Source organism: Octodon degus, unplaced genomic scaffold (assembly GCF_000260255.1).
Source record: "Octodon degus isolate 3935 unplaced genomic scaffold, OctDeg1.0 scaffold00039, whole genome shotgun sequence".
Classification (NCBI taxonomy): Eukaryota; Metazoa; Chordata; class Mammalia; order Rodentia; family Octodontidae; genus Octodon; species Octodon degus.
The window spans coordinates 9,248,193-9,260,206 of NW_004524615.1; the positions used below are offsets into that span (position 1 = coordinate 9,248,193).

Here is a 12,014-nt window from a genome sequence, read left to right on the forward strand (position 1 = left end):
TTGTATCTTATTTTCTTTTTCTGTTTTTGCGATAATAGATGTTCTGGCTTGTCATAAAAGAATGTTTGCACATGTACGAAAAAAAAGACTCGTTATGAACATTAAATGATTTCCAAAGATTATTGGGGGACATTAATTGGATTCACCCAAAACTAGGAAAACACATATACACATACACAAACACACACACATAAGAATTGTCTCTGTATTCTTACACCTGAAGCCCTTAAAGAGCTCAAGGTGATAGAAGCTACCTTGGCAAATAGACAGGTGCACCAAGTTCTTCCAACTGTGCCTCTTGTGTTGCCCACTCCTTACTCGCACCCTGGACTTCTTGGTCTAGTGGTGAATAATAAATGCCACCCTATTGGGTGGCATGGTCTCACTGACCAGCTTATAACAAGTCTTCCGACTTCTACAGATCAGGTGGCTAGGCTGCTTCAGCAGGCCTGCCACCACAGCGTCCAGCTTTTAGTGTTTGATCCTAGTTGGATCACGCTGCATGTTACTCTTGGGCAGCATGCTCATTTATTACAAACCTCCTTACTCTGAAGATAGCTTCTGCAGATTACATAAGATTAATTGATGCTCATCCTTCTGTATGACTCTATTGCCACTATTTAATAATCTTACCAGAAGTATTCAGACAATTCCTCTTCTGAGTGCCTCACCTTACCTTATAGTAAGTTGAGGTTTTCTCATGTTTTTGCTGCTTTTGGACTATGAAAAATCACCAAAAAATTGCTATCCCTGGACTTTCAGCTCAAGGATCAGAATTCGTTTCTATAATTATCATACTGGAATGCATTCTGGCAGAACCTGTTAATATTTTATGTGGTCCTGCCTGCGTAGTTAATTGCTTGGAGACAGCCAGTATAAAAGGTAACCCAAGTCTCCCTCTGTTCAATCTATTTTTTACAATTACCGAAAGCCATTAGAAGTAGGACTGCCCCTTTCTATGTAGGACATGTCACTCACATTCTGGTCTTCTGGACTACTAGCAGAAGGAAATCATCATGCCAATAGACTCATCGCCTCAGCTTCTCAGCAGGTGGCACTTTCCCATTCTTGTTCCATTAGAACCCTCAGGCCCCTACCTCTGGCTTTAAACCTCCCAGATCACAAGCATGCCACATTGTGCGATCCTGTCCAGCATGACAAACTTTGCCCACATCAGTCCCTTCAGAAGACTGTGGTCCCTGAGACCTTCATGTGGGTGAGCTGTGGAAGACAGATGTAGCAAGTGTCCCAATTTGGCAGACTTCAGTATGTGCATGTCAGTACAGTCACTTAACTCTCATCTTATACATTCTACCTGCCATGCAGCAAAGACTGCAGGGCATATACCAGCAGTACTGTCCCAGCATTTGCTAAAATGGGAATCTGTGTGAAAATAAAGACATAAGGTCCTGCCTATATAAGAAAGAGCTTTTCAAAACTTTTTACAGCAGTGGAATGTTAAGTCATTCTGCTGGAATTCCTTATAATCTGCAAAGACAAGCAGTTGTTGAGTGTGCACATTTTGCATTAAAACCACAGTTAACAAAAAGAGGAAGTAAGTCATAATAAGCCACACCCTCACCTAGATCTTGCAATGCTTACCCTTCATTATTTGAATCCTGTTGGTGATGTAGAGAGCACCCCAGCAGAATCACTTTGGTTAAAACTACAACAGCATGGGGAAAAGGAGAAAGCAGGTATGTTATGGTGGTCCCCATCATATGGAAGTAGAAGGTGAACCAGTTACCCAGTCAGTGTGGAGGTTTGGTTGTGTCATTGCAGGAAGTGGAAAGACAGTGTGGACTCCCTCTAGGAGCTTGGGACCATGGAAGGGGTCAGCCCTTGACCTGCCCAAGGTGGAACTTGACTCCTCTGCCATCATCAGTGGGGACCTTCTCCCAGATAATTGAAGAAAACTATCCAGAGGCAGAAATCCTTGTCTGTCGAGGCCTTTCCAGAATGCCTGTAGTACCCTCATTGCTATGATTAATATCAAAGCATGCAAGGACTGATGGGATTTCTGACAGTTTCTCTTAGCGTTCTGTTCATAGTCTGCAGACCACCACAGGAGAGGAGCCCAACAACCCAGGAAACGGGCAACTGCCCTTTGCTTCGCTTCTGCTGCTGCTATTACAAAAACAAAAAGGGAGCCCTGAGGAGACCAACTGGTGAGGATCGAGGCCTCACTGACCTTCCCTGTGAGCACAAAGGAGAAAAGCAGCAAGCTGAGCTTCTGTGGCAACCTGTGGGCCTGGTGGCACACTGCTGTTTAGGAAAGAGTCAGCAGGGCTCACATTGTGTTGTTTAACTGGTCATGTACTATGGATAACAGGAGGCAGGTGAATCTTCTGTTACACTAGTTGTCTGCTCCCATGTCTAAGTAAATAAAAAAGAGGTGAGCCAAATGCTCAGGACTCTTTTTTTTTTAATTAATTAATTATTTGGTACAGGGTCTCTTTATGCAGCTCAGACTCATAGTGATCCTCCTGTCTCAGCCTCCCCAGCACTGGGATTACAAGTAGGATCAAGGGACCATGGAATGGATCATCGCTTGACCTGCCCAAGGTGGGCACCTTCTCCCAGATAATTGAAGAAAACAAACTATTACACCCAGTTTGTGGTGTGCTGTGCCTGGGGCTCCAGGGCCAGCATGACATGCAGTACCAGGAATTGAGCCCTTATCTTTCCGCTTGCCAGGCAGGTGCTTAAACTGCCAAGCTATCTCTCTAGCTGTCAGGGTTCTGTTGGTCCAGTAGAGGCAAAAAGCATGTTGGTCCCGCATTCTGCATTAATTCTGTGCCTTTTTGTTCTTTACACTTGTTCACGCTCCACTCCCCTCAGTCAAGGATGAACCTGCACGCTGGTCCCTACAAAAGCAGAGTCAACAAATTACATACTCTGAAGTTATAAAGTTACTCTCTACCTAAACCAAATGCACGCCAATACCCACATCATTAAAAGTAGAAAACAAACTTTATTTGATGAAAACTTTTTAAAAGTTCCAGTATGAAGTAACAAAATCAACAACCTACAAATCTCTTTCAGTCATTTGCACTTCAAGCAAAATATTCTCTTCAGAAAAATGACCATTTCATAATATATACCCTTTCTGTAGGCTAGACATGAGTGAATAAATGGATATAAAATTCAAGAGAAACAAAAGAACACATTTTGAAAATAAAAATCTGAATCCTCTCTTCGAGGTGTATTGCAATATGGTTACCAACATTTTCAGCACCTTGTATTTACCAAGTTACTGATTTGAGTCCTAGAATAAGGCTCTGAAATGAAAGAAGAGATCCAAGTTGTTTGTGAGTCACAGGTTGGCAGCAGAAAAACTGATAGCAGCTAGAAAGGAGCTCAAGTATTTGAAATCCACACTTCTGCAATATGTAACATTCACTTGAAACTGCTAATTGTATGATTCAAAGAAGGAAGCTGCTCAGCATTTAGAATTCAGACAGTTGTCTTCTGGGGGACCTCGGCTTTCCTAACACATCTGCACTGCTGCTATTAGCACAGACTCCACTAAGGGACCAATCAGAAGATCTCACAGCACAGACCTACTGAGTATGGAAAACTTGCTCCCGGACTCTATTCCTATCCTAGGCTTACACAAGCCTTTCAAGACCTACAGTTCTTGTCAATATTCCCTGTTAATGAACCATGTCTAGAAAGTCAAGAATATCTGAACCAAAACATTGTTACCCTTTTGCACCAATAGAAAAGATCGGTCTCTTGAATCTTTTCTCCTTTGCCTCTTCATTGAGAATCCTGAGACGGTCAGGAAATACACAAGGCAAGGAAGACACTATAAATGAAAGAACTACTGAACTCACAAAATAATTTCAAATGAGCTTTAACCATGAGCGAAAACTAGAAACTTACAGCCCCATTTTTTTTAAGGGCAAACAGTACTTTACCTCTTGATCTTAGGAATACAGCTCTCTGTACCAAATGTCTGAGGATCAGGTCATGAGAAATCACTTCATGCCTAAGTATTTCAAGTCTAGATGCAGTTAAGTGAATTTGTGTTTCTGTTCAGAAGCAGCTATAATTTTATCTGATTTGATGAAACTTTTTGTCCAGATTACTTATATGCTCTTCATTTCAAAAGGGCAATAATCTGTGCTTACCTGCTTATATATCTGAAATCACCCATCATAATCCTATATAAGCTTATTTACTAGAGAACTACGAGGTTATGCTTTTTACCAGGAAATCCATTCCTATTAACGTAGACTCAATAACATCTTCTACCATCGTGACGTAGTCCTGTACATGAGCACTATATGGGTAACTCCGTTGTCAGTACCTAGCATGCTCAGTCGTTCCCATCATAACCATAGGCCTGGTAGCCACTGTTCCTTCTCTCGTGGATACTAGACATCTTTTTCCAAGCTGAGTCCTGATGGAAACTTGCACTGAAGGACCGGCCCAGACGCACGTGCTGCTTCTTGGAGATATTGTCTTCACTCTCAGATTTGGCGATTCCTTGCACATGTGTTGGAGGCTGGGATTCTTGTCTAATGGTTCCAAATGGAAAGTTCCAGAGGCCAAATCTTTGCCAACTGAGTCTCTGGAATGCTATAATGCAATGCAAATTTCCCCCGACCTAAGAAGAAAACAAGAGTTTTGGGGGGGGGGGGAAATCAAAGAAATGTATATAAATTTGTGGGTCCCTTTGGACTCCTATTATGGTTTAAATTTAAAATATCCCCCAAAAGTCTCTAGTACATGCAGAGGTGGGGCTTTCAGGTGACTGGATCATGAAGGGTCTAACTTCATTAAGTGGTTTAATTTACTGACAAAATCATCATGTGGCAGTGTTATTGGGAGGTGATGGACACTTATGTGATAGAGTCTAGCCAAGGAGAGTGGACTCATGGACTGTGGCCTTGAGGGCCACGTTTGGTCCCTAGCCCCTCCTTTTAGACTTTCTTCTTTCTCTGCTTCCTGACTGCCATGAGGTGAGCAGCGTTCCTCTGGCCTCCCCTTCGGCCACCATATTCTGCGCTGCCCTGTGATGCTCCACCTTCCCCCAAGCCCACAGCGATGGAGCCTGCTGACCATGGGCAGAAACCCCTGAAAGCAGGAGCCAAAATAAATATTTCCTCCTTTTATGTTTATGTATGTCAGGTATTTTTCCAGACCCATGGAAATAACAGAACTCCCTTGGTTCGAGGTCCTTTTATGTGCCTAAAACAGTACTTTTCTGTTTAAACATTATCAGAGCATATTATGCTATGCATCTTTTCTGAAAAATTCTACAAAATATAACAAAGAAGAATACTGATACCCAAGTACTTCTATCCTCCATACATACTTCTCTACAACTCATTTTCAACATACACTCTCACCACTGCATCTGCCTAATTCAAATATCAAGATCATTCTTCCTCTATTCTTTTCATAGTCTTACATTAATACAATTGTATGAATCAGATATCTACTTCATACCTACCACCTATCTACTTTTCTCTGAAAGCTTTGCCCTGCAGCCTTGTCTATAGATATGACCACAGTTAATTTGGCCCTACCTGGGTTAAGACTGTGAAACTGGATCAAGACAGGTCAGTCTCAATCTATTAATCTGAAAGGGAGCCATAAATTGGAGGATTATAATCCTCAAGAAATAACCAGAGAGGACTCAACAGCACAGCACCTGCCTGGCAAGCACAAGGTCCTGAGTTTTATTCCCAGTATAAGAAAAAAGAAAAGGAAGGCAGGGAAGGAGAGGGGAGGGGAGAAGAGGGGAGGAGAAGGAAGGGAAAGAAGAAAGAACAAACTAGATAAAAGAAGAGCTCAGAACAACACATAGCCTCTATATGAGTAGAGTTGAGACTGACCTGTCTTGACCCAGTTTCACAGTCTTAGCCCAGGTAGGGCCAAATTAACTGAGGCTGTATGTACAGACAAGGCCGCAGGGCAAAGATTTCAGAGAAAAGTAGATAGGTGGCAAGCATGAAGTAGATATCTGATTCATACAGTTGTACTAATGTAAGACTATGAAAAGAGTAGAGGAAGAATGATCTTGAGGATCGCTAGCTACTTGACTTCGGGAAACATTTTGTATCATTCCGGTAGAAGCTACCAATCCATTACAACTCCACACTCCTTTCTTGTCCTTGAGTTCTGAATAGCTCTATGTCCTTAAAATAAGTTTCACTTATCTGCCTAAAATGGTTTTAGTTAGGTTTATGTAATTTATAACCTAAACAGTATCAAGTGGACTTGTAGAAAATGCCTTCAAACAAAATTGTGTTCTTACCTTCTTTGTTTTCCGAAACTGCAGTCCTCTTTCTAAGTGCCGGATATCTAGGTATTCTGGGTTTTGAGTGTTTAGATCAGTAACAATATCTGCCCATCTATAGTTAAGAAACACAGTACAATTTTCTTTAGGTTCATAGTACTAATGTAACATAACTTTTCACAACAGTTGCTACCATATTATCATGGTGGTAACTGGAGATAATTGGCTTATCCCACTATTGTTTCATCTACTAAGCTTTAAAAACTTGTTTTATGACAATTATGTCTATCCAGCTATTGTCAAGTTCCTCTGTTTACAATTGGTTACCTTTCCTATAAAATAAATACATGTCCACATATTCAGTAACATCCTTCAGGCTCAAGCAGGGGCATGCCATGTTTTCTTCTTAATTATAATCAAGTAGATCGTTTGAGATGGGCTTTTGCTAAGATACCCACTCTGGCCTTCAACTCCCAGGCTTACTCAGTCCTACTGCCTCAGCCTACATGTAGCTGGAACTAATGACATGCACCCATGAATTGTAACTAAATTTGTAGAAGAATCAAAAGGCAACATAGCTCCAAAAAGGGTCAGCCAGATAGCTCAGTGGATTAAAGCACCCGCTTAGGCAGATGCCGAGGCCAGAGGTTCCATTCACAGCCTGCTGTGCCGGCCCTGCCCCCAAGGCCAGCTGAGACATGATTAAGACTGGGCGTGGTAGCTCGTGCCAGTAATCCCAGAGCTTGGGAGGCTGACAAACAGGACGGATCACTTCAAGTCTGATCTGTGTAGTGAGACCCTGTAGACTCTGTACTAAATACATTAAAAAAAATAATCTCCAAACAATATAGATTGTGCAGAAATTCAAGACTATTAAAAAATAGTTATTAGGGGTCAGGGAGCTAGCTCAGTAGAATAAGTGCTTGCCTGGCAAGTGCAAGTCCCTGAGTTCAATCCCTGGTACCGCAAAAAAAAAAAAAAAAAAAAGATGGTGAAAAAATAGTTATTAGAATTGTTAAGTGAATTTGATAAAGATACAGGAAAATGAATGGGGTTTTTTTATACAGCAAGAAGTAGACAAATTAAATTTAAAAAATTAATTTACAATAGCACCAAAATTATAACATAGAGGAAAAATTAATAAAAGGTATTTATGACTCTACTGAAAAATACAAAGCACTGATAAGAGCAGTTAGGGTTCTAATTAAGTGAAGATACAGTCTATGACCATAGATTGGGAGATTCCATATAGTTATAATGTCAGTTCTCCCCAAACTAAACAATGAATCTCACTGATTCTATCCTAATGAAAGCTGCAACAGGTGTTTTATCAGATATTGACAAATTTCTGAAATTTTTATGGGAATGCAAAGTTCTGGCTGTATTACTTAAATGAAAAAACAGACACGAAGTTTTTTATAATTTTATTTATATGGAATGCAAGAGCAAGTAAAGCAAATTCATGACAAAAATCAGAACCAGAATGCAGGTTACCTGTTGGGATGGGTAGGGACAGAGAATGAGGGGCCTTTGTGCTTTCTGTGGTTAAACAGCATCGCACATTTGGCTGGAGTAGTAACTAGAGATACTAGTTAGTACTAGAAGTAGTAACTTGTAGAGAGTTATTGACGCTCTTCAAGATCTGTGCATTTCACTGCATCTAAATCTTATGTGAACTAAAGAAAGCAAAGCAAAGTTAACATACTTTTTACAGTGAATGGCAGGGTGCTTCCTGCTTGATTCTCCAATTAAAATCCAATATTCTACTTCCTGTGGTGAGAGAGGACCCCTGCTAAATGAAAAACACATTCAGGGTAAATTTAAGTCATTTACTCCCTTCAAAATATTGCTCCAACTATAAATTAATAAAAGACATGCTAACACCTAACATTTATTCAAAAATGGCATGCACTAATATAGAACAGATACTAGAATTTAGTCTTTGATGTCAAGGCCATCAAAGAAACTCACAAGTTAAATGTAAGCCTTAATTCCTATTCAATAGCTGGGGCTAAAAAAACTGTTACATACCACCCCTCAGATCCTCAGACAGGAGAAATAAGGATGCTACCAACACTCTTAAGGCCGCTTCTGTTTTTCACTGCTGAAACTTCAAAACACTGAAGCCCTAGTCCCATCCCTGGACATCTTAACTCAAATGAGTCAAGAATGGAGCCTCTGGATTCCTGTGTTTTGTTTTGATTTTTGATTTGCTTTTAATCTCAGGTGATTTTCAGGCATAAGCATTGATGAGGAACTCTTTAAGGAGCAAAGTAAGAGTACAATTATGTTTGCTTGGTCAATGCTTGAAACAAGGCCTATGCCCCAGGATAAGAAGATGAAAAGATCAATAATGTACCTCGCTTGAAGTTCCCCCTCCCGGGAGATAGACAAAGTGCTTCAGAATATGCAGAGACCAAGCAGTTTCTCCCTTTTCCTTATTCACAATACAGCGTCTAGCTTTCTGGCTGTCCAGGATTGTCCCTATCTCAGGATACTTCTCACTCCCCGGGGGTCTTGAGTACCACTCAATAACCATGGCCTCCAGACCCCCAAAATTCACCCTATCTGACCAAGCCATGTTCTCCTTCAGCCTCCCCTGAAGAGGCAGCACTGACCACTGACCCACTCCTCCTGCCTCACGAACTCTACTGATTCACACATGACTGAACCAGAACCTCAGAAGGGTGAGACAGCCTTGCCTGACAGTAACAGTGTGTTCATGGCTTCTGTGTCCACCAACTCTTAACCAGAACGTTTTTCCTTGTGCTCTGAGCCACCCTGGCATTTGCTCCAATCATCACACATACAAAAGAGCTTGCCGTGGAGGAAGAAAGTATTCAGGCTGTGAGCTTTCCTTGTTAGGACTGTCTCTTTCAAAAAGATCAGTGTGCATGTAGGTAACTACGTACAGTTCATGAGATAGAAACTAGGTTAAACAAAAAAGGAAATATAATGTGAAGGTAATGTAGTTCCCCACATTAGGGGAAAAAATAGCTGTGAGCCTCCTTGACACCAGGAGAGGGCGGAAGCCCTGCTGAGTTCCATATTTTTCACTCCGAAAGGAAAGATGCTTTTCATTTACTCAGCTGTGGCAGTCTTCTTGACACACTGCTCTTGTGAGTCCCTGTGTGAAGACACTGCTGCACAGCATGGAAAGTCCTTTGCAACTGTTTTATACTGGACATAGAAGAGATTCTTTAAGTGCTTTGTCTTACACCATGACTGAACAATATTAAGTTAGTGGCCTATTGTTACAGTACAGCGGAGGGCTGAGGAGATAGTGCAGGGTGTAAGTGCCTGCCTGGCAAGCTAAAGGTCATGCCGTGCAGGCCCCAGAGCCCCGGGTGCACCACGCAAGCCCTAAAACCAGGAGCGGTGGCACACGCCTGTAATCCCAGCACTGGGGAGGCTGAAACAGGAGGGTCACTAAGAGCCCAAACCCTGTAGTGAGACCTGTGTCACCGCCAACAAAAATATAATGGATATAATGCTGTTCTTCAAAAGAACAAGCTATAATGTTCAAAGCACAGCTTGATGTAAGGAAAGTAAGTTATCAAGCGTCCCAGTTTCCAGGAGACTTCAAACATGTTTCATATTCTTTCTGTAACACATTTTCCCGGCAGAGTGCCCACATAAAATACACACATGCTTACCTGAACGCCTTATTAGCTTTAACAGGGGTGGCTTCAAAGCCTATTGGACAAAAATAATGATTCTGGCAATGGTAGATATAAGCCAGCGACTCATCTTTCAATCCACGCGTTAACTTCGACAAGGCTCCCGAAGCTTCAAAAGACAAAACCAAACAAACAGAGGCCCATAAAGCACTGTCCCTGTTGCACACAGTGAGCTAGTCAAGGACAGGAAGACAGAAAAGACATTACTTGGGACACACTGGCACTGCCGGGGAAATAAGAAGCCATCGATCCGTACAATAAGTGTTACTAAGTTTATTTTCAGATCCACCCTTTAGACACATCGATATTAAACAGCAAAAAAAAAAAAAAAATCTAAATATGTCCATGTTTCTCAAAATGCCCTAATAATACACAAAGCTGTCTATGACATTTTAACTACTATATGTAAAACCTAGTATCTTGTGCTTATAGCAATGGTCTCCATTTTTGAGTCTGCACGTCCATCCTTAAAAATCCTGAATAAACATCGCAACATAGACACTTGTTTTCAAGCTGTATTCACATACTAAATACTAGTCTTTGTAAAAGACATACAAAAAATAAAACTTTTAAGTTAGATCAAAACATAAACACTATACTATATACAGGGTATGTACAACCCAATTTAAAGACCACTGAGGTATATGGATAAATGTAAATAGCTATAAACAAGCTTCAAAAATGGCAACTTCCCCTACTAACACACACTTTCTTTCTGAAAACTGTTACGCAGACCAAAAAAGTAGCTCACAAAGTGATAAGAACATCCCTACACACTCAGGCTAGAGCGCTACCACAACCCTGTAATAGTCATCAAGTAATTTCAGAAGTATTACTATAAGGAACAAGATTTTACCAGTAATCAGTACTCAAAGCCATTAACTGAGGTTTCATTAACTTGCATTCCTGGAAAAATTAAATTATTCATTAACAAACGGTCATTAAAACAACAAATCCTAACAGTAGTCAGTAAGAGCTTGCAAATTATAGTTACAATGATTGATGTTCTGGCCCAAAAGAGGAAGAACCACTATGCACAGCTGTGGCTGTCAGAGAGACAGGTCCCACCTGCCACACACAATTTCCTTTGCCCAAGGTGGTAATGACATTTGTGGCTTAAACTCTCCAGAGTTTCACCGAGACCTACATAAACATTCAGTCAGTGCTCTACCACCTGGGCATCCTGCACAGTTAGAGTCTCTCTACTAAAATCCCTTCATAATGCTAACTGTTAAGTCTTTCTGCCATTTTTGGCTGTATTCCTGACAGCCCTGGTATCCCTGGGCAGCTCTAAATGGAATATTTTAAGAATTACGGTTTTAAAATGCATTCACATCTCATTCCCACAATTTAATTTTGATTGGAAGTAGGTCCCAAGATTATGAACAAATATAACTGTGGAGTGCGGACTTCTCACAAATGCCATAATTACAAAAGATGCTTATACACATAACTGATACAGAAATTTTCTTGCAAAACTTTGTTGTGGCACTGGGATTGAATGAAGGAGGGCTCCATCTCTGAGCTGCATCTCAAGCCCTTTTCACTTTATTTTGAGACAGGCTCTTTCTAAGTGAATCCTGTATTGTTTGTTTGCTTGTTTGTTATGATACTGGGGGTCAAATCCAGGGCCTCATGCCTGTCTGGCAAGCCCTGTACCACTGACCTACACCCTTGGCCCTAACCTTGCATTGAAAGAATTTGATCAGGCCTGGAGAGGGTGGTACACCCTATTATTCCAACATCAGAGAAGCTGACTAAGGACAGTGTCAGGCTTGAGGCCAGTCTGGGCCTCCAATGCAATTTCAAGGCAAACCTAAGCTACGGAGTGAAATCAAAAGAAAACAAAAAATTTATCCTAATTTTTCAATAGAAATTTTTTGTATTTCAAAAGTTCTTCTTTTCCTAAATCAAATGTAGTTCAAAACATCTTTAGTGTGACTATGGTTAGTAATTACTTTAGTGTTGTAGAAATTTTTTAGGGGTACATGAGATAACTCTCATCAATATTCACATCATTTGTCTGCTACAGATTTCCTTTTACCACCTCTCTCTTCTTTTCCTTTCTTCTTCTTCTTCTT

At 40.9% G+C, this 12,014-nt stretch overlaps 1 protein-coding gene across 2 annotated transcripts in view; it reads right to left on the minus strand.

Moving 5' to 3' along the window:
- Window positions 1–2,954: 2,954 nt before the first annotated feature.
- Window positions 2,955–12,014, minus strand: part of Bivm (basic, immunoglobulin-like variable motif containing) — a 17,733-nt gene continuing 8,673 nt past the window's right edge. Inside the window, exons 4-7 of one of the 2 annotated variants that reach the window (XM_023715224.1) lie at window positions 9,910–10,042; window positions 7,959–8,042; window positions 6,272–6,368; window positions 2,955–4,615 (exon numbers count right to left, since the gene is read on the minus strand). In XM_023715224.1, the coding sequence (XP_023570992.1) occupies window positions 4,325–4,615; window positions 6,272–6,368; window positions 7,959–8,042; window positions 9,910–10,042 (605 nt within the window). In that variant the 3' untranslated portion in view covers window positions 2,955–4,324. Of the gene's footprint in view, window positions 4,616–6,271; window positions 6,369–7,958; window positions 8,046–9,909; window positions 10,043–12,014 lie in introns of both variants that reach the window. The other variant, XM_023715223.1, reaches the window with a different exon arrangement.